Source organism: Vicia villosa, linkage group LG4, assembly GCF_029867415.1.
Source record: "Vicia villosa cultivar HV-30 ecotype Madison, WI linkage group LG4, Vvil1.0, whole genome shotgun sequence".
Classification (NCBI taxonomy): Eukaryota; Viridiplantae; Streptophyta; class Magnoliopsida; order Fabales; family Fabaceae; genus Vicia; species Vicia villosa.
The window spans coordinates 94,011,421-94,037,408 of record NC_081183.1 but is presented as its reverse complement, the minus strand read 5'-3'; the positions used below and the strand labels follow the sequence as shown (position 1 = coordinate 94,037,408).

General features: G+C 31.0%; 1 protein-coding gene across 1 annotated transcript; it reads right to left on the bottom strand.

The window, feature by feature from the left end:
• Window positions 1-1,624: 1,624 nt before the first annotated feature.
• Window positions 1,625-2,217, bottom strand: LOC131599360 (uncharacterized). The gene has a single exon (XM_058871745.1). It carries the CDS (start codon window positions 2,147-2,149, stop codon window positions 1,739-1,741), a length of 411 nt encoding a protein of 136 aa, XP_058727728.1. The 5' UTR covers window positions 2,150-2,217; the 3' UTR covers window positions 1,625-1,738.
• Between the last annotated feature and the right edge of the window lie 23,771 nt (window positions 2,218-25,988).

Below are 25,988 nucleotides of genomic sequence, written 5' to 3'. Positions count from 1 at the left end.
AGTTCTTCGAGTATTTATTTCAGGGGGAGATTATTTATCTCAGGGGGAGATTGTTAATCTCAGGGGGAGACATATTCATATGCTTATGCTATAGCTGTGTAATTTGTCTTTTGCCGTCTGCTCTTTCTGATCGCAAATTCATATCATTTATATATGTTTTTGTCATCATCAAAAAGGGGGAGATTGTTAGAACAAGATTTGTTCTGATCAATTATCTTAGTTTTGATGATAACAATAATATGAATTTTGCTTAAGATAATATGGTACTCTAATCCAATGCAATTTCCTTTTCAGGAAATATATAAAGAGTACGCATAATTCAGCACTCAGAAGCTTTGTCTCAAGGGTTCAGCATGCAACATCAGAACATGGTCTGGCAAGACATCAGAAGATGGTCGAAGCAGAATCAGAACATGGGTCTATGGAAGCATCAGAAGAACATGAGATCAGAAGCACTGAAGTTCTGATGGTATCACGCTCAGAAGCACTTCAAGGTCAGAAGATCAGAAGATGCTTTGCACCAAGCTGTTTGACTCTGATGATATTCAAACGTTGTATTCACAAACATCAGATCAGAAGGAAGTACAAGTGGCAAGCTACGCTGACTGACAAAAGGAACGTTAAAAGCTATTATAGGCAACGTCAGTAGACACAGCGTGAACAAGGCTCGAGGTAGTTGACAAAAGCGTATAACATTAAATGCGATGCTGTACGGAACACGCAAAGCATTAAATGCACTCAACGGTCATCTTCTCCAACGCCTATAAATATGAAGTTCTGATGAGAAGCAAGGCTAACGATTCTGAACAAAACAACGCCTATTAACTTGCTGAAACTCTGTTCTACTCAAAGCTCAGAATCTTCATCTTCATCAAAGCTCACTACATTGCTGTTGTAATACATTAGTGAGATTAAGCTTAAACGTTAAGAGAAATATCACAGTTTGTGATTATAGCTTTTAAGAAGCAATTGTAATACTCTTAGAATTGATTACATTAAGTTGTAAGGAACTAGAGTGATCGTGTGGATCAGAATACTCTAGGAAGTCTTAGAGGTTATCTAAGCAGGTTGTAACTAGAGTGATCGTGTGGATCAGAATACTCTAGAAAGTCTTAGAGGGTATCTAAGCAGTTGTTCCTGGAGTGATCAGTGTGTGATCAGAAGACTCTGGAAGACTTAGTTGCTGACTAAGTGGAGAACCATTGTAATCCGTGCGATTAGTGGATTAAATCCTCAGTTGAGGTAAATCATCTCTGCGGGGGTGGACTGGAGTAGTTTAGTTAACAACGAACCAGGATAAAAATAACTGTGCAATTTATTTTTATCTGTCAAGTTTTTAAAGCTACACTTATTCAAACCCCCCCTTTCTAAGTGTTTTTCTATCCATCATTAAACACCACTATGATGATGGTATGAGGCAATACTCAAAACACCATTATAATGAATGGTCTAGGAATCTGGCTTGTCTCATAATGTCCTCACACGTTTGACTAAGGTATCATTTTTTTCATGTAAGCAAAATTAATCTATACCAAAATATAGATTTACCCCTCCAAAAACCAACAAGCAAGATGATCAAAGCCAATAGACACACACACAAAAATCTTCAAAAAAATTAATGATGTAGCTGTGCTAAATAAGCCTATATAACTCGCAGAACTGAATTTGGGTTTAGTGACAACTTGATACAAACTGGATGTATGCAGAAATGGAATAGTAATACTTTCAATTTTGCATGTTATAAGAAGAAAAATGATGATGATAAAAGTGAAGAAAATTTCTGTCGTGGTCGAAACTTAGTAGAAACCATGTAACCTAAGCCGAGACAGAGTACACAAACTCCTACATCAATGGACTTCCTCAATACTTCCAAATCCATCTCCAAGTGAATACACGCTTCTTCAAGCTCTTCCAGATGAATATCTTCATTACTATTATCAACATATAACTCTGTTTCCTCTAGAATATTCTCCAACTTCAACTTATTGGTTCTGTGTTTGGTTTTCTTCGTCTTCCCAATCAACATAGTGTTTCCTCTGATAGTAACTGGATCGAGTTCTTCAATGTCAAAGCTGGTGATAGTGAATGTGTCTATGACTTCATCAGCGTTGATATGTGAGTGTGAGGGATGATTGACAGGTCTACACATGTTGCAGTGTGTGAGGATTTTCAATGACGGTTGTAGTTACATGTGAAGAAAATGGATTATTTATCTGAATCCAAACGGCACAAGCCACTAGGTAGTATTTTTTAACCTAACAGCGCCGCCCATAGACCGCACATTGGAATTTTTAAGTCCAGAATCCGTCCACGGTTTTCTTTTCTTGAAATCTATCCTAATAAATAATAAATTCCTACAATGAAAAATATTTTTTATTTTTACTACAATCTCAATAAAAAATAAATCTATTATATAGTAAATTAGTGTAAAACTAACAGTAACGTATGTATCTATTATTTTTTGTGTTGTGTTAAAATAAATTCTGCTAGATTGACCGATCAAATATATATAAATCCAAGAAAGAGCGAAGGTTAGGACTGAAAAACTCCTTCCTATTTCTATAAGAGAAAAAAATGTGTATTTTTGTCCTAAAATATAACAAGAAAAAATTATTTTTCATTTTTTAATGTAAAATTAAATGTAAATTTTTAATCTATTCTCTTCCATCTTTTTTATAACCAACAACTAAATAGAATTATTTTTAAATCTTCGTAGTAAATTTTTTCAAGAAAACCACTAAGTTAAATCATTATGTATTTACTTTTTTTAATTAGTGTAATTTTCTATAGCAGAAGATTTAATGGGGTTCTTTTAAGTAAATGGTTGTGGTTTCTTTATCTAACGAAAATCCTTTGTGGTTTGATTTACTCTCTTTAAGGTAAGGTGACATCAAAACAATGATTCTCTTAAATTCAGTTCTAGTCAATAGCAATAAGGATTTGTTATGGTTGCGTGATTTGTTGGGCCTATTACCCTGTTACGATCTTAATATCAACTACTTTGCATCATCGATCAATTGCGAAATTGGTGATAGTAAAGAGGCAGCTTTCTGGAAAATTAAATGGATCGGTACCGCAACTCTGAACATTCAATTTCCAAAACTGTATTCAAATTCTACTATGCCTAACTCATGAGTACCATAATTGGGTTACTGGTATAATGGTGTTTGGTCTTAGAAAGTAGCAATTTCAACCGACAACCTATACCCTGCATCAGATCTTCAGCTCCTGGAATTGCTTACAATTTTAAGTCAAGTGCATCTGGTTTGCGAGCAAGCTGATGGTTACACTTAGTGGAAGCACAAAAATGGATATTCGATAAAAAATTATTATGCAGTTCCCACCAATCTGTCCAAGGACGACAACCATGCATATGCTGATATCTTAATAAATTTAAATGAACTTTGGAGAATTAAACTGTTGGTGATTTTAGTATCATCAATTTATTTTGGTAGTAATGTGATTTACTATAGGGCAATGCAATTATGCGTTAAGTTTGAAACGAGTTAGGGTAGTGCGGAGTATACGGTCGTCGAGCCAAACGTGTAACTGAATACGAATAATAAAAAAGGGGTTCCAAGGGGCGTAGCCCCTGGCGGAGTGCGGGGAAGCGCCCCGTTCAAAAAATTTGTTTGAATAGTTGCACCCTTTCCCAACAGACATGACCGTTTTCTGTTTCCGAACATGTGTGTCTGTTCGTTTTCTGTTATTGGTCTCCTATATAAGGAGTCATTCGGCCTCGATTTTGGGATACAAAATATACTTCCTCTCTACATTCTGATCTGTTATCTATTGTCAGAAAACAGATCGTTCTTCGAGAATTATCCCCGCAAAGATTTCGTGAACCCAGACAAGAATAGGGTCGAAATACTTTGTTCGGAAAGTGAACGAACACGATTCTTCGAAGATATCCAGGATTATCATACCGAATATCTAACATAAACTTCCTAGCAAAATCCAAATTTTTTTCTAGGAGAGGAACTCTCGAAGGAAGACATTCGTTGGTCCGCCTTTTGTGTTTATATGATGATGAAAATGCCTCTCATCTTTTTCTTGGCTGCATTGTAACTGCTCGAATATGGCAGATGGTGTATCTTTGGTTGGGGATTCTGGAAGTTCAACATACTATTTTGATAGGGTGCATGCAATGTGTTTCATCATGTATTATTTCCATTTTATTGTGTCCTTTTCCATTTTATGTGCTTTGGTATGTTTTCTTTGTTTTTAGGGGATAAAAGACCGTGCAGAAAGGAAATTCTCCAGTACTAATTTCCCGCAACCAACACCATCGAGCCATGTCACCTAACACGGGTCGTGTTGGTCCAAAGAGTTATCCCCATACATTGCATCAAAGAACAACATGGGAAGACTATGGTGGGAGTGCTTAATGATCTTAAGTGTCCTTTAACTTATTTAGTACCTTGAATCTAATAATTGACTATAAGTAAACCTAGGATCCTTGGGAAGAAAGGCCATTATTTACCAAATTTTACATTATTGAATAGTTTTTTTCCCTAAGTTCCTAATATTTCTACTTTGTTGCAATTTTATTTCCTGTCAAGTACTTGAGCCATATTGGAGCCTTTTCTTTTAATTTAAATTTCATCTTTAATCAAGTTCTATTTTCTCTATTGCAATCATTATTACTTCAATTATTAATTATGAATGCTTGTTTGATGTATGTTTTATTTGTGATGTTTCTCACCATGAGGAGTCCACTAAGGACTAAGGGTCATGGGACTTGTCTCATGATATATCCACATGAAACCATATGAATAGATTACGAGAAATTTAATTTATGTATTAATTTAGAGTATGAGTTTTCTAAACCATGTCTTTTACTAAAGTAAGGATTAACGATCATACATTAAAAGAGCCTGTTTCGGTACTTGAGAGCAAATTTATAAACAACAGAGCAAATTTCTTTTTCATTTTTGATTTATTTTTAATAGCTCTTATGACCTCTTTGACTTCGGTTTTTTTCATAAATCACTTAAAATATTTTCTACCACATATACTTTTTTTAAAATTTAAAAATCATTTTTAGCATTTTTTTTTTGTTATTTTCTTTTTAATTTTCATATGATAATTAATTTTCACACATTTTCAAATATTTTTCTCTCCAACTTTTGAGATTCATTTACTTGAAATATTTTTTACTGTCTCAAATTTTCTTGGCCATTTATTTCGTGTTTTGATACCACTTTGAAATTTTCCATTTAATTTCTATTTTAAATCACTTTAAAAATATTTTTTAACCTTTTTTAATTGTTTATTAATCTGTTTCTGTTTTGACTTTTGTTGACTTGGATTATAATATGGGTGATTGATGTTTCATCAAGTTCAATTGGTAGTTGGATGATGTTTTGGCTGTATGAACTTTCACCATTTTAAGCTTATCAATTAAATGACTATTTTATCATTTTTGGTAGTTTGGATTAGTGATAAGTTTATTCTACTGTGTTATGGAATGTGGATGATTGGTATTGGTGATAAATGACCCTTGTAATATTTCAAATGTATTTGATCATCTCTCCTTCACCATTTTCTTCTTCTTTTTGCTTTTGTTTTGAACATTATGTTACATTGTTTTAGGAGGAGGATTTTGCATCATTCCTCTAACATGTATGACACATAAATTGCTATTGACAGACCACCTCATATAGGTGTGAGTTCTACATAAGTCCACTTACGATTGTTTAACATAGCGCTAAATTGTTCCAACTCGGTTGAGTCCTCATTAACGCAAACAAACACATATTTATTGCCACTTAATTTTGTGTCCTTTACATTCTTGCCATTTTTGCAATTTTATTGTGCCTTTTATCTTTTTTCTTCTATTGCTTTATTACTTCAAAAGGTACAAAAATATTATAAAATGGATAAAGTCCTAAAAAAACTTTCTTATAATCTTATGGACTTTGTGTTACTATCTCTTGCTTGAGGAGTATTTTGGACTTTGGAACTTAGCATTTAGTGATTTACTTTGCTTGGAGTGGTTATATATGGGACTTTGTGCTTCATCTTGACCTTTGAACTTCAACTCAAGACTTTTGTTTTGAGAAACTTTTGATCTTTAATTGGAAACTTGGATTTTTCTTTGTGGCTCTGTGATCTTGATGTTCATTTGGACCTTCTGGTGTTCATCTACTTCCATTTTTTGCTCTTGATGATTCATCTGCTTATGTGCTTATTTTCTTTATTTACTTTTTGGCTTAATCTAAATGGAAAAGAATTCTCATTTTGACTAATGTCAAATGCTTGCTCTATCTTTTGGGTAGTAAACTTGCACACATAAAGGCTTTCTATTGGGCTACCTTACAATGAGACCATTTTATTTCATGTCATTTACTTTATGCTTTAGGATAGTCTCCCTATCTCCTACCCACCTTTTTAATTTTAAAAACTTCTCCCTATTTTCAAAACTTCTTTTTCAAACATCAAATCTTTTCTCAATAAAACTTGACTTTGTCAAGTGATCCCAAAAATATATTTTTCTTAATAAATTCTAAAACACTTAAGCATATTCAAATTATTTTCAAAACGTCTAAACAAGACAAACCTCATCAAGTTTATTTTTGTGCCCTTGTGCACTTTTCTTTTAAAACCTTTTCAAAAGGAAGGATATTAGTCTATTCTAGTAGCGATGCAAACCATTGTACTTCTAGAAGGTGTTGTGAAGTGATTGACGCTTTCACTTGAATGTTGAGATGTGTTTGTAAGAAAGTCCGAGTGAAAGTTCTCCATATCATGATGATGCAAATGTTCACTTTGTCATACTTATGGGTTATAAGCTCTGTTTTATACTCGAATACGACAAAATGTATTTTCAATTTAAAATCAATCAACAAACTTCCGTGGTTATTTTTACCATGAACTACGAGGCTTTAACTTCTTCTTCGCACATGGAGGATACGTAGGCATGAGATTATTGAAGTCTTGGCGAGCACAAAAAATAATAAAATACTTCTTTTCTCATCATCCCAATATTTTTGCAAACAATCCAGTTTTATCGTAACTTAGATTTTCAAGAGGTTCCTATGGAGTACCATAGGTGTGAGGGGTGTTAATACATTCCCCTTACAAAACCTACCTCCATATCCAGATCTCTCTTTTGTTTTATTTTCGCGTTGGATTTTATTAATATTTTCCCTTTCCTATAGAAACAAAAAAGTTTGGTGGCGACTCCTGATTTTGATTTAAGTTAATCAATAACTTAATCTCAATTTTTTTCGCCGCGGCAGCTCCCATAATGCAACCTCTTGATTGAAGTTCTCCCTTTGATATCATGTATGATGCCATCGACTATGAAATAGGCGCAATGTTGGACCAAAAAAGGATGAAAAGATGCATGCCATTTAATATTCTAATAGGATTCTAGATGAGGTGCAAATTAATTATGTGACCACTGGTCGTGTATGAACTGCAAGTGCATCATAGTGTGAAACAACTGGATTGAAATCATCAAATGAAATCAATGAAGTCGCCATCGATTGTTTATTTATCTCAAGAGATGGGAAAGGAAAATATCGAGTAAGACCTATAAGGGAAAACAAACAAAAGTCTTACAACCAAGAGAAAAGGTAAGGGTGTCGGTTAGGCAAGGAGAAAGGATTAGCACTCCTCACGTCCGTTGTACTTGACGAGATCTATTCTTATTAGTCTAAATCTAAGGGTGTTATCTAATAGTCTAAAGCCTAAAGCTAAAGGGAAACGCACGAAAAAGGAAGAGAAAAGAAACACGGGGAAAAGAAAGAAATATATATAAGATTGTGCTCGTTCAAGCCCCGCGACCTAATGCATACGTATCCCTTTTAAGGAATCAGAGCAGCCGTAGTTCGGCTCAAAAGATTTTGTGTGTGTGTGTGTGTGTGTGTGTGTGTGATATAAAGTTAATAAAGAGAAATATAAATAAGTGAAGAAAAAAATAAGTTAACCATTTAATCAATTAATTAAAAAATTGATAAAATTAATTAACCAAAATTAAGAAAGATCAATTAGTAAACTAATTGATTTTACTTAACAAAGATCAACTAATTAAATCAATATTTAACTAATTGATTAAAAGCTTAAATTGTGAAATAAAATCAAACAAAAGGATTAAAATTCTAATTAAAATATTTTTGGATTTTTGATAATGAAAATAAAAACTAAACTTAAAAAAACATATTTTTTGTATTTTAAATGTGAAACATTTTTTTTAATCAATCAGAATAAAAAAACTAACAAATGCTAAATAAAACAAAACAAATAAGAACTAAAACAACTAAAAGAGAGTGAGGTGTTGGCCCATGTAAACAGGTCCAAAACATAATTATGAACCCAAAAAAGGGGGTGAATTGCAGACTGCATGGTGTAATGACAAGGAAAATCGGTCTGGGCCTATCAAATTAAATGTATCCAGCCTAAATGAACTTAAAACTCAAAAGAGAACCCTAATGGCTCGTTTAGTGCGCAGGATATGATAGAGATATGATAGAATATCAAGTAGGATAAGGATAGGATATGATACAGACAAGATAAAACCTATCCTATCATGATTTAGTTCACATAGAATACTAAATTATATATATATATATATATATATATATATATATATATATATATATATATATATATATATATATATATATATATATATATATATATATATATATATATATATATATATATATATATATATATATATATATATATATGGCATATCATATGAGAATGCCTTCTTTATATGAGAATGAATCGGAACCATTAAATTTTAAAATAAATGGTGGAGATTATGTGTAAATCTCTTTTTATCTCTCTTCAATCTTTTAATTTAATGATGGAGGAGAGAGAAAAAAATATTCAAACATAATCTCCACCATTTATTTTAAAATTCAATGGTTCAGATTCATTCTCACATTCTCATATAAAAAAGGCATTCTCATATGATATGCCCTATATATATATATATATATATATATATATATATATATATATATATATATATATATATATATATATATATATATATATATATATATATATATATATATATATATATATATATATATATATATATATATATATATATATATATATATATATATATATATATATACCCTTGTAAAGTAACTATATATTTCTTAAATTATTTTGTAAAATATTTTAAAATTTATAAATTGGAAAAAAAATTCATCGACACTGTTGAGTAAATAATTTATATATATACATATATATATATATATATATATATATATATATATATATACATATATATATATATATATATATATATATATATATATATATATATATATATATATATATATATATATATATATATATGACAAAATTATCCTTGCAAGAACATATATTTAATTTGATAAAAAATAAAATTAGTATTCATATTTTTAAAATTTTAATAATTATTTTATTTTTAAAAATTTTAATTTTTTATATCTTATTAAGTTAAAAAATTATCCTTATGACAATCATACATATTTTTTAAAAATTATTATTAATATTTTTAATTTAATATCATCAAATTAATTTTTATATATTTTTATATATTTTATTTTTTAAATTATATTTTATAGAGGTAAATTAATAAATTATTTACTTATCCTATCCTGCCGGATTCTAACCCAGCTCAGATTCAGGATAACTAGTGAGACAGGATATGATAAGTTTCAAAATAACTTATCATATCTTGTTGTGTTAGCAAACACTGGACAGAGATGGGATATGATACAGATATCATATCCTGTCTCTTATCCTGTGCACCAAACGGACCCTAATATTCTAAGCATGGTATGCCTCAGGCTCTTGTTGACCTCTCCATTATCTCTCTCACTTGGGTTCACACGTTCCATATTTTCGAACAAGCTCTCTTCCTCACACGGTTCAAAATCAGACGCAACAACAACAACATCAAACTCTCTCAATCTTATACTCGGTTCTCTCTCTGCATCCCTCTCTTTCGTGGTCCGATTAACAGGCAAAATCAAAACACGATTCGAGTAACTATTCAAAAGCGATTTACATACACAAAGAACAACACAAACATTTCAAGAATAAACACACATCAAACATCCAAGATGTAAACAGAGATTCAAATAACAATTCAAACATTACAAGCTACACAGTTCATGAAAGCTTTTAGACGAATCGAAGAAATACTAACTCCGAATGTTCTCGGAGGTGATGAACCACAATAAGCTTGATTCCTCTTCTTCCTCTCTCTCTCCATGCTCTTCTTCTGCGAATTTTGATTTGTAAAGGATGATGTTGTGTTGAAGATGTATCTGCTGCTGATGCAAAATCGTGAAGATGTACGAACTTGCTTACGAATTGGAATCCGGTTGTGAATCTGCAAAAATTGTATTGCGTTTTAACGGTTTTTTTGTTGAAGAATAATGTTGTGAGTTTGGTTTAGGTTGAAAGTGAATTGAGACGATGAAGATGATTCGGTGGAGTGTATTAGTGAGGTTTAAAGATGATTTTGAAGGTGGCAGATGAAAGTTTGAAATCTGAAAATATCAAGGTTGTGTGAATGAATCAAAATTGAGGAAGGTCAGATTGGGTTTTGGAGGAGAGTTGTAGCAAATTTAGCAGCATAACTTTATAATGTTCTCCTCCCTTTTTCTGTATGATCTGAGCTGTACTTATAGCATATGGAAATGAAATTTTGGGTGAGATTTTTGAGAGGGAAAGTTGTGAATGAGAGCTAAAAATTGTTACAGATTTTTGAGTTTTGAGTGTATTTGAGAGTCAACCTGTGTGACTGCTTTTGGAGTAATATAGACCTTTGATTATTATGAGTGAATGGTGAGGATTGATTTGAATGAAGTGTGTTATGAATTTTGAAAGTGAAATTCAGTGGAAATTTGTATGAAGGAAAAAACGTGAACTACACCGTTTGGTTGGGAGTAGATGGAGGGGAGGGGAGGGGAGGGGAGAGAATATTTATAACAATATGTGTTTGGTTCATTTTTTATAAAGGGCGGGGAGGGGAGCAAAATCCCTCTTAAGCTCACTTTTTGCTCCCCTCTAAATTAGAGGGATTTGGAGGGGAGGGGAGATTTAGTAATCATATTTTTTTCCCTATTTTAACCTCAATCATTTTTTTAATTCCAAGATTGTCCTTATTGAATTATTAAAGACTATATTTTTCCTCTGTATTATTTCACGTTTATTTTTTTTATTGTGCGGTTACTATTTGTGTGTTGTTTCTCTCAGGTGAGTTTTTTTTCCTTTTTATTTTGTTGAAGTTCCCTTTTTAATATTATTATAATTTTTTATAATAATAACATACTTATATTTATATCGGTTCTTATATATGATAATAATAAGACTTTTTTTATTATACTATTATTAATAATAATAATAATAATAATAATAATAACAATATATAATATATGCAAATATAATATATTTATGTTATAAATAAAAATTTTAACTCAAATATTATTTGTTTAATTTTTTTAATATTTTAACCTTATTTTATTTATTTTTTATTATAGAAATTGTTTTATTGGGTTAGATGAATCATAAGATCAGATAATGGTTTGATTTGCATTGAAGATATACAGTTCAACTAATGTGTTGTTGTTTACGGTTATATTAGAATTATTTTTCCTAAACATAAATAATAATAATAATAATAATAATATTTATAAGGATAAAAAGGTAAATTGATTTTAAAATTCTTCCCACCGTGAACCAAACATACTTGTTGTTAAAAATCCCTCCCCTCCCTTCCCATTCCCTTCTTTGAACCAAACATATATTTAGTTAAATTCCCTCCCCTCCATTCCCCTTCCCTCGATTAAATTCCCTCCCCTCCCATCCTCTCCATTGAACCAAATGGACCCTTACTGAAAACGTGACATTGCTTGGATGTGTAACCCACTCAATTTAGCTTTTTAAAGAAACTTGATGAAACAATTTTCCACTATGTTGCAAACCGTGACTTGATTGTGCTTGGTCCCACTCGCACTTCTCTTTTCACCTATTTTATTGAATATAAAAAACTAAAAGTAATAAAACTAATAATAATTGGTTAGTAACATTAAAATAGAAAATTAATCACAAATTGCAAATTATTCTAAACTTTGAATTTAATTTTAACAATAATTCAACTTAAAGATATTTTAAATTGAATTAATATTAAAATCCCTACCAAAATTATTATTGAATTATATTGCAAATGGACCATACACTAAAAATACAAAAAGTGAATCTTTAAAACTCAATATGAATCAGACTTGAAACCTTGACTTTGGAATGTGAGACGTTGGCTTTTGGGTCGAACTGTATCGAATCATCTCGCAATTTCCAATGTTCTCGATTCAGTCCTTGTCCTACACAATAAAAGAGAAACAAGGCATATTTTTGTAATTTTGGATTAAGGGTTAGTAAACAAAAGGACATAATCTGACGAAAGGGAATGATGCAAATGAACTGAAATCTTAGGGTAAAAATCAGGGTGCAACATAGTGTCAATAAGTAAAAAGATCAAACCCATAAAAAGATGTATGATTATAAAATTTTACTTCAACTATATTTATCTAAAACAGCCACAAAAGATTTTCTTTGATGCAGTTTGAAAAATAAAAATTAACAATTGATAAAATAACACACGAGGTTTGCAATTGCAAAACAATAAGGTAAAAGAAAATGTACAAGCAACACAATAAGGTGCTTGGTGATCCCTACATAGGTGATCTCAAATATGAGAGAGTGATATGAGGTATCCAAGCATGTGATCTTGATGTAATGCAAAGATATAAATGAGGTGGAATCTTAGGGGTAAAAATTAGGGTATGAAAATCATATTCAAGTTTTCTCTTCAGATTATGTCCATTGATGATCTTTGGAATCTTTGCTCCAAATGTAATTCTTTACAAGGATATTTAATCATAAAGGCAACAATTGTTTACACTTTATCAAACATCTGGCATGCCCGAATATCGCTAAACATCGTAATATAGCTTCTAATTTTCACACTCCTATCACTTCTATTTTTAGTCATGTTCGCATAACTAGTAGAAACAGTCTATTAGCATATTTAAACTTCGTATCTGATTTACTTCTCACTAAGGCTTTCAAAATTAGCATTAATTATCTTCGAGCCCCCCCCCCCCCCCCCCAAATCAAGGAAGTGCTTTGGCAGCCCCCTTTCCAAGATTGGTTGAAGTGCAACTGTGATAGGGCTTTTTCATCTAACTCTAATGGAGAATGGGGTATTGTTAGAAATTCCAAGGAAAACTTTCTCCTATCGTTTGTAGAGACTTCAATTCAGGTTTCCTCTCTTTATGCTGAATTCACTGTTGTGTTTAGAGCTATCGAGTTAGCTAATGATAATGGTTGGAAAAATAATTGGATAGAAACATATTCTCTTTTGGTGGTTGAAGTCTTCTCTATTGACAAGCTTGTTCCTTGGCACCTGATGAGTGCTAAATTGTTGTAAATTTGAGTGTGAATAATTAGCACTCATCGACTTAATTCATTTGTTTTACATCAATAAACCTCAACTTTAGTCAATATTTGGTATAGTTTACGTTATAGTGTATATATTGCGTTATCGTGTAAATATCATTGAGTTTAATTGTTTTCATCTCATTTTTGTAGGTATTCAAGCATTGATATTTATTCATAGTTAGATAGAGCACTGAATAAGCTTTCCAACGCTTCGAACCGGACGCAAATCGGAGTTACGATTCTCAAGTTATGGCCGAAATAGTGCAGAATTTTTGCTGTTTCTGGTGTGTTCCGCCGGGCGAATATTGGGCGAGCCGGGCGAGCCTGACTGACCAAAAAATGTGAAAAGTTGCTGTGTTGAGCCGCCGGGCGAAGTGCTGCTGACAGAAACACGTTTTAAGGGCCAAAAACACAATTTTTAGGTGATGTTTTGGGTATTTTTGAACCCCAACTCATCAACCTTCCATTTTTGGTAGATTTAGCTTGGAAACAACATTTGAAACTTGCAATGGGTGATTCGGGAGTTGATTTCTCATCAATCGGCAATGATAAACCGTGAGATGTTTGGTTTTCTTCTTTTCTTTTCTTTGTATTTCTCTTTTGTTGAGTTTGTATGTAAATTACTCTAAACACGTGGATGTTTGTTACTCTTTCTACTAGTTGTATAAAGTTTGCTTTACAAATCTTAATCGGTGTTTTTCTGATCTTTTTGCTTAATCACTTCGGATTTATGTTGTATTAGAAATATGCTTCGTGAGTCTTGATTAGGAGAATACCTGCTAGTTCTAGATTCTAGACATAGGATTTGGGGTTAACATCCACATAATATCGGAGTTTAATGCTTTTGTGTTGTTCGATCGGTTGAGACATCGTCGAAAGAGCAATATAGTTGAACTCTCGTCGGTGTTGCAAAAATGGACATTGATGTGAGAGGTATGTGGTGATTCTGATGAGTATTGTAGATTGAGTTCAACGGAGTGATAATCTAAATTTGTGAGGATTAGTTTAGATTCAAACCAGATAAGCTATTCTCTATCAAGAATGTATTTATTTTATGTTCATATGTTATATTTTCCATTTTTACTTAAAACTCATTTAATCTAAACTCATGACTGCGAAAACTGTTGAATGACAGTTTGATATCACTAATCTCTGTGGACACGATAAATTCCCGGATAAATATTTCCAAAACTTTTGTTGCTTGTCGCTTTACCGCTTCAACAACACGTTTGCTTTCGTTGGCATCATTGTAAAGCTTTAACTCTTAGTCTCTTACAATGCTTTTCTTCATTACTCACATATATAAAGAAGAAAACTCGTATACGGATTTTTTGGCCAATTTGAGTTGTCATCTTCCTTCATTAACCATTTTTTATACCATACCATTAAGCTTATGGAAAGATTTTGTAAAAAATAGAAAGACTTTCCTTTTTTTATTTTTAGGTTTGTTTCTTTTTGGGAGGCTCTTGGCCTAATCCCCTCTTTTGTGTTCCATCTCTTCTTTTGTCAATGGTTTAACCTTATTTTAAAAACAAAATGTTTGAAGCTAAATTATCATTTTAGTTGCGATGATTGAATCTAATGATCAATTTAAAAAATATGCATTTGAATGGTAAAATATTGGTGTAATATTGTATTGTGAATTTTGTTTTTTTTTCTTCTTATTTTATTAATAGTTAAATGTAATATTGTTGTTAATTTGTTTTAAATATTACATAGTGGTATGATAAGTTTTAAAATATAATAACTATTTTGTGAATGTGTAGAATTGTATAACCAATGCACGATATGAGTAGATATGTGGGTTGGATTGTATGTTGATGTCTAATTTATGACAAGTTTATTTAAATCATCAAATATTTTAGTGGTAGTTTTATAATTAAATTTTATTTTATGCATTTTTCACTATTTTACGAATAGCTATTGCACCTTTTATTTTTTTCTCTAGCTTTCTTTCTTTTTCTCCGACCTTGTTGTCACTCTCATTTTCTTTTCTTTTTTTTCTCCCAATTTACTCTTATTATTATTATTATTATTATTATTATTATTATTATTATTATTATTATTATTATTATTATTATTATTATTATTATTATTATTATTATTATTATTATTATTTTTGTTTGTTGTTATAGTTGTTTTTAAGTTTTTTTCTATTATCTAAAAAAAATCTCATTTTTTTGTGCCACAATCATCATAAGAAATTGGTATAACTTAAAAAAATATATAAATAATGTGGCAATCTCACAAATTTTTCCAAATAAAAAATAATCACTAAAATTGATAAAATTATATTTTCTTAAAAAGACTCTTCATTCTTTTTTTTATTAAAAAATTAAAAAATGAATTTCAATCCAAATTAAAAAGGGGTTATGATGACAATCTTAATCTCAACTCGAACTATAGGGTGACATGTCATCTTAATAGTAATTTTGCCCAACCCTAATTATATTTTCTCTTTTTTTCCCCTTATTTTTGCCTATCTATTTTATAAATTTTTATGTTTAAAAAATAACTCACTTATTTAAATATAAAATGACATAAAAGTGTCCTTAAAATATAAAAAAAAACATATAATTAACTTTTAAATAATTAATCATATATAAACATAAAAATAACTTTAAAGAAACATATAACTAACTTTGATATTCATATTCATAATTATGTGTATATAAATGTGCGATATTAAATTATCATTATTTAATATATATTTTTTCTAGATTTTATAGTCATAATAATATAGAATAATAATAAATTTAAATTAATAAATAACTACCCTGAAAAATGAATAGTAAAATTTGTCTGCTGTTGGTTTTTTTTTTTTTTTTTACTTTTTCTATTTTGTTATATGGATTGAGTGCACTCAATTTTAATACAATAGTTGATCATAAAAAATAGTAGAAATCTTTAAAAAAAAAAATACATTAAAATTACTATAGGAACTTAAAATTTGAATCTCAATTAGGAATATTCATTTGAATAATTACTATTAAAAATATTCATTTGAATAATTACTATAGAAACTTAAAATTTGATGTAAGAACTTCTTTTTATTATTCAAAAGAATAAACTCATGTGAATGTTTTATTTCAAAGAGTACTTTTAGAACACATACAATAAAATTTGATTCTTCATATCTATTATGCTTTTTTCAAACTTAAATGCCAATATGTTTCTTTCAGTCATAATATTTGTTCTCTTTTTTTTTTGGTTGAAAGGAGGGCCGAGGTCAAAAAAAAAAACAACTACACTGAAAGCTCAAGCGAGCCGAAGATTCCTAACGCATCAGCCTCCAGATAGCGACTTAAAAAGTGAGGCGGCTGATCAAAAACAGTAAAAACCTTGTTCAGACACCCATGGTTAGCTAACATATCTGCACTTCTGTTCGCATCTCTGTATGAGTGAGAGATAATAACCACTTCATGATTTTCAATAAGATTTTTGATATTCCGCAAAATGGTAACACAATCTAATTGTCGTATGATACCATCCTCAATGGCCTTTATAACAGTTATCGAGTTCACATTCATTTCCACCCTTTTCATTCCAAGCATTTTAGTTAATTTAAGTCCTTCAAACACACCCCAGAATTCCGCGAGTAAAGAACTGCCCTCACCTAAATATTTAGAGAAACCAATTTTCCACGAACCCGTATGATCTCTAACAAGCCCACCACAACCAGCCATCCCATTGCTCTTTCTAGCTCCATCCGTATTAATCTTTACCATGTTCATTGCTGGAGGTTGCCATCGACCATCTGTCACGTTTCTTCTATCTCCCTCCAAGGATCGATAAAGTTGTTGAGCTTTAGCATATTCACTTTTCCTCTTTAGAATATGCATGATAAGTTCATAAGGCCTTTCAAATCCTTCAATGTGAGTTTCCTTGTTTCTCGACTCCCACAAAGCATGACACGTCATGGCCCAATAATATGTGTTCTCTTTAATCCATAAGAAATGGTAGTGATTTAAGAGTTTTCATGTTGTGAGTCCTAACTCTATTTAATTAATAAATTCATCTAAATTATGAAGTTGTTGTTTGAAAAGTCTATGAAATGTTCATTTAGATAAGTTCAGGTATTTAACTCTGATATTTGAATTAGTTAAAACTCTTCTTTTTATTTAATATAATTTATATAAGTTTGTTATTTTGTCTTTCTTTTTTATTTTCTTTATTTGGTTAATAGGAATATGACTATTTTTTATAATAACCAAATAATAAAATAAAATATATGATTATTTTTTATATTAACCAAATAATAAAATATAATAGACTTTGTAATTGTTGCATCATCCTTGCTATGGAAATCTATGAAATAGTCGTTCATATAAATACATGTCTTTAACCCTAATATTTAAATCATATAAAATTCTATTTTTATTAATATAATTTTGGCTTAAATGTATTTTTGTCCCCAACTTTAATTTTTTAAATTTGTAGTCATCTTTAAAAAAAAATCAGCTTTTTAGCTCTTATATTGAATATTTTTTGGGATTTTTTTGGTACCTTCAGTTTTGCAAAATTGGCAGTGATGTAGCAATGCCACTTGACTCCACTGGGATAGATAAAGAATATTGAGAAAATAAAATATTTTTAACCACTGGGAATCGGACCCATACTCTCAAGTAAAATGAACAAATCTTACCATCACTACCACAACACAATTCAAGTAATTCAATGCATTGGTTTATACATATCAACCAATGCATTATACTAGATTTTGAATCGTAGTAGCTTACTAGAAAAGGATCCAATTCGATAACAAAATTGTAATATATAATTTAATAAATATATACCACTGTCCCATGAAACAATGTACAAGGATTATGCCAAACATAAACTATTGCCTTTTACCAAAACATTACAATTAGAAGAAACTAAACATGATAATGAATTAGTTTATAAATGAGGTCATGGAAGATGGTATATTCAAACTCTCTAGAATGAGGCTCTATCTCTCTAAAGCTCTAATGATACAACAATCCACTCATATATTTCAAGTGTTGGAGGATAGATTATTAAAGTTTTTTATAAGCATTTCTTGGGCCAAAGAAAATTCATAATCGTAATGATTAGATAGTTACCTGCATCATTAACTAATATGTTAGCTATTGGAATTCCATAACAATTTTGTTTCTTCTAGAATTTATGTTAATTTGCAGCTTATTTTATGATAAAATCAACTCTGTAGAGTGATGTGGGATTTCACTTTATATTTAGTAGTTGTATTGAGTACTCTTAAAAACTTTGATAATGTCCTAATTCTTATCACATGGATTAGCAAATATGACATTTCAATCAATCTCCCTCACCTGTATATATATTTATCAAATTTTATATGCAAAATACTCTTTTTGGTCCCTTATGTTAACTTCGGGGTTCATTTTGGTCCCTTAACTTCAAAAAGTGTAATATTGGTCCCTTAACTCTTCAAAAGGTGTCATTGTAGTCCTTTTTATCATATTAGCGACTGATTTAGCGAACGATTTTTGAGTTTTTCCTTCGGTAATGTGACAAAAAGGACTAAAATGACACCTTTTGAAGAGTTAAGGGACCGATATAATACTTTTTGAAATTAAGAGACCAAAATGAACCCCGAGGTTAACATAGGGAACCAAAAAAGGTATTTTGTCAACTTTATATTACAACTTTGTTACTGAACGGGATCGCGTTCTAGCGAGCTATTAATATTCAGAATCTGGTATATTGTGTTTGTTGTTATATATAAACTAATGTATAAAATTATTAACCGTGTTTAATGGCACAAATGGTTAAGGTTTGCTAATTTTGCAAGAGAGCTTGGGCATTGACAGCCAAATATTTTATTTGTTCAATATTCATTGCCCAATCAACTATTGACACGTCTCACTAATTATTTATTTAATAAATATTATTTAATTTATTAATTATATATTGAAGGCTTATTAATTATTAATTATATATTAAAAGTCCTCTTGTTTCGTTCTTGTTTGAAAAGTTCTCGGATCCCTCATACTTACTTGCGACTGTGAAAGTTCTATAAGGAGAAGTGGGTATCTTGATTTGAGCTTTTTCCCTAATATAATTGGCTTAAATGCAGTTTTTGCCGTCCAAAATTTTCAATCACTTGATTTTGGTCCTTTAAGTTTCAACTGCTTGATATTTGTCCCTCAAATTTTCTAATTGCTTGATTTTGGCTCCAGAAATTTCAATGCTTGATTTTGGCCCCTCAAATTTACCCCTTTTTGCATTTGATAGCCCCCTAATGACATGTAGACTAAACTTCTTCTTTTTTTGTTGCTTTTCCTTTTTCTTTTCTTTTTTATAATTTTCTTCTATTTTTAGTAGTTAGGTTTTGAAAATCTTAAATATTTCATTCAACTTATGCCTAATGGCAAATTGTTTTGACAAAAAAAAAATTTGACCACTAGCTAATTAAAATAACAAACTCTTTGGCTAATAACTCCCTCATATTTAAGTATAAAGTCCCAAAGTCTAACAATCCTATTAGTCATATAGAATTTCAATATTTTTATAAGGGATATTGCATGCTTGTCCCTGTATTCTAAAATAACTTTGTTAAAAGGTTCACACATGTTATTGGTTAAAGAGTATGTTACTTTAATTAGCTATTGGTCTATTTTTTGTTGTTAAAATAATTTACCATTAAGTATATCTTGAATGAAATAATTAAGATTTTCAAGATATTTCGTTCAAAGCTTGACTATTAAAAAGAGAAGAAAAATACAATTGTAGAGAATAAAATTAGAAAAATAGAAGTAAGAAAAAAATTAAAAAGTAAAAAAAGAAAGAAAGAGAAGTTTATTCTACATGTCACTAAGGTACTATCAAATGCAAAATGGGACAAATTTAAGGAACCCAAGCAAGCAATTGGCAAACTTCAGGGGCCAAAATTAAGCAATTGAAACTTGGAGGGTCAAAATCAAGCAATTGAAAAACTCGAGGGACCAAAATCAAGAAATTGAAACTTGAGGGGCCAAAATCAAACAATTGAAAAACTTGGAGGGCTAAAACTGCATTTAAGCCTATATAATATAAAGATCTAGCTTCTTAATTTTAAGGTATAGTCTCAAATAAAAAATAGAAAGCCCGACTTTGACAACCAATCCATATCCAAAGCAGCAACTTTTAGATCATAGTCCTAATTTCCACCTACCTTTCTCGCGTTGTTAGCCTGCCCTAATATACTTCTTTCTCCTTGACTCTTTACTTATATTTTTTGAAGTGATCATATATTGAATCTCCTACACTGTAAGAAAGTTTATTTCTATTTCTAAAACTTTCCTCTTGTAAGTGAGTGTATAGAATGGCATATCTAAGTTACTTTGAAAGCCGGGTTATTAAAATCCCAATGCCCCCTTTTGACATTGTTCGATTTCTCTAGCGCCTGAGTTTTATATGGTGAGTGAGAATCTATTAAATTAAAAGTAGACATTTCTTTTATTCAAGTAGGAATTATAGGCGAGATAGTAATTCTTCAAGTGAGAGTTTATATCTAGTGCTACATTTAGAGTTCCAGTTGAAGGAAATGGAAAGAGACTTTGGAGAGCCAGTAGGCGCCAACAAGCTAGGTTTTAAGTAAGCAATATTGTGATTTCCTTACCATCCAATTACAATTACATTTGTTATCTAGTTTCAGTGCCTGTGAATAAAACCAGTTCAAGCAAGGGTAAAAGCATATTCTAATTCCGACAAGCTGATTATAGAGTCGTATGCTAGGTCAGTTATCAATCGTCCGATTTTTAGTTTGTCGTGCCAGCTGGGATATTTTATGTGAGAAAGCCTCTTTCTTTCTTTGATTTGGGGCGAGGCATGTTATCTTAATACATCCAGAGGTGTGCCCCATAATCCAGTGTCATTCCATTCATTTCTCGTTACCTGCCATCCTTTAATTAGGAATTAGGAGTTCTGTCCATGCGATCTAACAAACTAACACGACAAGCAATAGTTTTGAAAGGAAACTTGGCAAGAAGACTCCCAACTAGAGATGAATTGGTAAGGAGAGTTGTGCTTCATGGTATTCATGATCTTGTTTTCCCTTTGTGTCTCGGTCAAGATGAATCTCTTCTTCATTTTTTTTCTGTTATCGTGTGGCTAAGTTATTTAGGAATAACACTTTTGATTGGATAGGTTTGGATCACTTTCCGCCTCAACTTGTTTTGCAGTCCCACTTTGAAGCTTTTGACTCTCTGTTGCATGGAAAATCCAGCAAAAATATATGTTCATTATTTGGTTTACATTGGCTTGGACTATTTTGTTGGTTAGAAATAATACTCTCTTCAATGGGGGGATACCAATGGCCTTTTCATATTTTTGAGTTAGCTAAGACTTTGGCTTGAGATTGGTTACGAGCAAGTTGATTGGGGCATGTTGGTTTTGTCTCTGAGAATTGGACTCACAATCCAATTAGTTGTTTTACTTAGTTATGTTGGCGTGTCTCTTCTCTTTTTGTATTTGAGTTGCGTACCCCTAATACTTAATATAATACAATTCTTTGTTTTATACAAAAAAAAAAATATTGTCTAAAGAGAATTAAGGAGTTACAAAATGAAATATATCTTAAAAGTTCATTTTTTTTAATTTCAAGTTTGTAGAAAATATAGCATTATAATGTATGCACAATCTTATTTTGTTTATTAGCATATGATAATCGCTTTTAAAAAAACTTATAGGTCATCAAAAGTTATTTTGAATATAAATAAGAATGTATAGGGGTATATTTTACTTTTATTAAGTGTCATATTTGTTGTGAAAACACTCTTCTTACTTTAGTACAAACAAATACAACAATAGCATACTAATGTGGTAGAAATGAGATAAGTAGTGATTATAAGTAATAAAAAATATTACGCTAAGAAAATATTTATTTATGTGAACGATGATTTAATAAACTTCTAGAGCAGCAATGATGCAACAATTAAAAATATATATTTTGCTAGTCTCTTATATCTTACTCTCGTGGTTAATATAAGAAAATTGACATATTTCTGTTAACCAATAAAAAAATGAGAAAGAAAGATCGAATAACAAACTTATCAAAATTATACGCTTAAATGCATTTTTGGTCCCCAACTATGATTTTTTAAAATTTTTAGTCTCCCTTTAAAAAGACCAGCTTTTTAGTTTCTTTATTGAATATTTTTTAGGATTATTTTGGGCCACTCTCAAATTTGTAGAGGTGGCAATGATGTCGCAATGCCACTTGACGCTACGTCAAACATTTTTGTCACGTCATATTAAAAAATAATTTATTTTAAAATATTATTTAATATAGGATTGAATATGTTTTTGATCCTTATAAATATCTCAAATTTTATTTTTAGTCCCAATTAAAAAAAATGATATATTTTAGTCCTTAAAAAAACCAATGCATACAATTTTAGTCCCTAATTTTTTCTAAAATTTTGAAAATTGTTTAATTACACTTTAACTTTTAAATTTTTGAATAATTTTTCGTACATGTTTAGAATACTTTAAAATATTTATTTACTAAATTTTGATTTTTTTAATTGAGAATAATTAAATATAAATTTTTTAAATTTTAAAAAAAATAATGATAAAAGTAATGAAAATCTCAATGGGAGTGCATGTGTACACAGTTACATAATCTAAAAAAATTTAGATTATTATTCTCATATTGTCATATATTCTTGCATGCACTATAAAATATGAATTTTGTATAACATTAGATATGAATTTTGTATAAGACAATGTGGTACTCTAATAGATTACGTTTTCCATTTCAAGAAAAGTATAAAAGAGTATGTAACATTTCATCATTCAGATGCAATGACCCAGATATTTTGGATGGCCACATCAGAACATGACCTTGAAGACATCATTAGATGGTCTTGAAGTTGTCAGAACATGTCTATGAGAAGCAAGCTCTGAAAGGTATCACACTCAAAAGAACTTCTAAAGTATGAAGCGCTGAAGTTCTGATCTGCACCAAATGCTGGAAACTCTGATGAACAAAGAAAATCACAAAGTCTGATTCCAGAACAGAAGCAAATGATGAAAAGCTAGAAAGGCTAGTCTGTGTGTCTAACAAAAGGAACGTTGGAAGTATGGCTACAAAAGGCATAGTCAGAAGTAGCAGTTAATGCAAGGCTCGAGGCAGTTGACAAAAGCATGAAATATTAAATGCAGCATTGTACTATTTACGCAAAGCATTAAATGCAGAATTGTTCAACGGTCACATTCTCACGCCTATAAAAGGAACAAGTTCGTCTAAGAAAAAGGCTACTGCTTACGTTACAATTCATAACACACAAACTCTGATTCTGTCTCACACAAAAGCTCTTGATAAAAGCAAGTAAACTTCATCTTCAAGCTCACATACTTTTGTATACTTAGTGAGTTATAGAACTTAAGCTTAAGAGAAAAATCACTTGGTGATTACAGCTTTATTAGAAGCAACTTTAATCTTTTGTATTTGATTATATATTTGTAAACCAAAATTCCTTGAGTTATCAAGTTGTGATCTGTAGACTCAAGAAGACTTAGAGGTTGATCTAAGTGGAGAACCATTGTAATCATTTTTTAATTAGTGGATTAAATCCTCAGTGGAGGTAAATCACCTGTGAGGGTGGACTGGAGGTAGTTTGAGTTCAAACGAACCAGGATAAAAATAATTGTGTTCATTGTTTTTATTTGCAAAAAAAAGAAACAACCCTTATTCAAAAGATTCAAGAGAAAAACACGCAAATGGCAACTCCAGTACCACCTCCTACTGAACAAAACAACAATGGTAACAACCGTTTCAATGGATACAACAGACCACCAGTCTTTGATGGTGAAAATTTTGAATATTGGAAAGATAGGCTAGAGAGCTACTTTCTATGTCAAGATGGTGACCTATGGGACTTGGTGTTGGATGGTTACAAACATCTAGAAACTGGTGGAGTCAAAATCAGTAGACAAACTATGAGTGATGCACAAAAGAAAGATTTCAAAAATCATCATAAATCAAGAACCATATTGTTAAATGCTATATCTCATCCTAGGTATGTGAAGATAACTAACAGTGAAACAACTCATGATATTTTTGAATCTTTGAAAATGACTCATGAAGGGAATGCTCAAGTAAAGGAGACCAAAGCTCTGGCTCTCATCCAGAAGTATGAAGCTTTCGAGATGGAAGATGATGAAAATATTGAAGCAATGTTTTCTAGATTCCTGACTCTGACAGCTGGACTGAGAGTTCTAGACAAAGGTTATACTAAAGTTGATCATGTCAAGAAGACAATCAGAAGTTTACCCAAAAGATGGGGACCAATGGTTACAGCTTTCAAGATAGCCAAGAATCTTAATGAAGTATCCCTTGAAGAGCTCATAAGCGCTCTAAGGAGTCATGAAATTGAGCTGGACGCAAATGAACCTCAAAAGAAAGGTAAATCTATTGCTTTAAAGTCTAATAATAAAAACTGTACTAACACTTTTCAGGCAAAAGAAGAAAGATTTGATGACTCAAAGTCTAAAGAAGAAGATGAGTTATCTATTATTTCTAGAAGAGTAAGTCAACTCTGGAAAAGCAAGCAGAGAAGATTTAAAAGCTTCAAGAAACCTGAAAAGGGAGAATCTTTTGGACCCAGAAGATTTGGAAAGAAAGGCATAGTCTGTTATGAATGCAAGAACCAGGACACTTCAAGAATGAATGTCCTAAGCTTCAGAGAAAAAAGCCCAAGAAAATATTTGAGAAGAAGAAATGTATGATGGCCACTTGGGATGACACAGATTCCTCTGATCAAGAATCTAACTCTGAAGATGAGCAAGCAAATATAGCATTCATGGCAATTGTAGATGGTGAAGAAGAATCTGCCTCTGACTTAGACTCTAAAGAGGTATTTTCTGATCTAACTAGAGAAGAACTTGTTTCCAGTCTTTCAGAACTTCCTAAAATTAAGAGTAAACTTAGTATCAAATACAAAAGTCTCAAAAAGGCCTTTGCATCTGAAACTAAGAAACTTGAGATAGAAAACTCTGGACTCAAAGAAAAAGTTTTAAAACTTACAAAAGATGTTGAAACTCTAAAAACATATTCTAGTCCAGATACTTCTATTCCAAGCACTAACAATATTCTTGAAGAATATGATTTGAGTTTCAAGAAGTTTCTATCTAGAAGTATAGGCAGAAGCCAGATGGCCTCTATGATATATGGTGTGAGTGGAAATAAAAGAATAGGTATAGGATATGAGGGAGATGTTCCATATAAACTGGAACCTGTTGACAAGATGATTATTGAATACAAACCTCTGTATAAACAATTTCAGTATGGATATTCACATGACATTAAATACACATCACATCCTAAGAATTTCCATGTCACGCACACCAGGAAATATTTTGTTGCTCACTCTGATACTTCTTATGCTAAACCTTAATTCAATGAGAACATGTCCAAAGGACCCAAGAGAATGTGAGTACCTAAGGATAAAATAATTCATGTTGCAAATCTCCTTAACAGCACAAAGGACAAACATGTCATGGTACCTGGACTCTGGACACTCGCGACACATGACGGG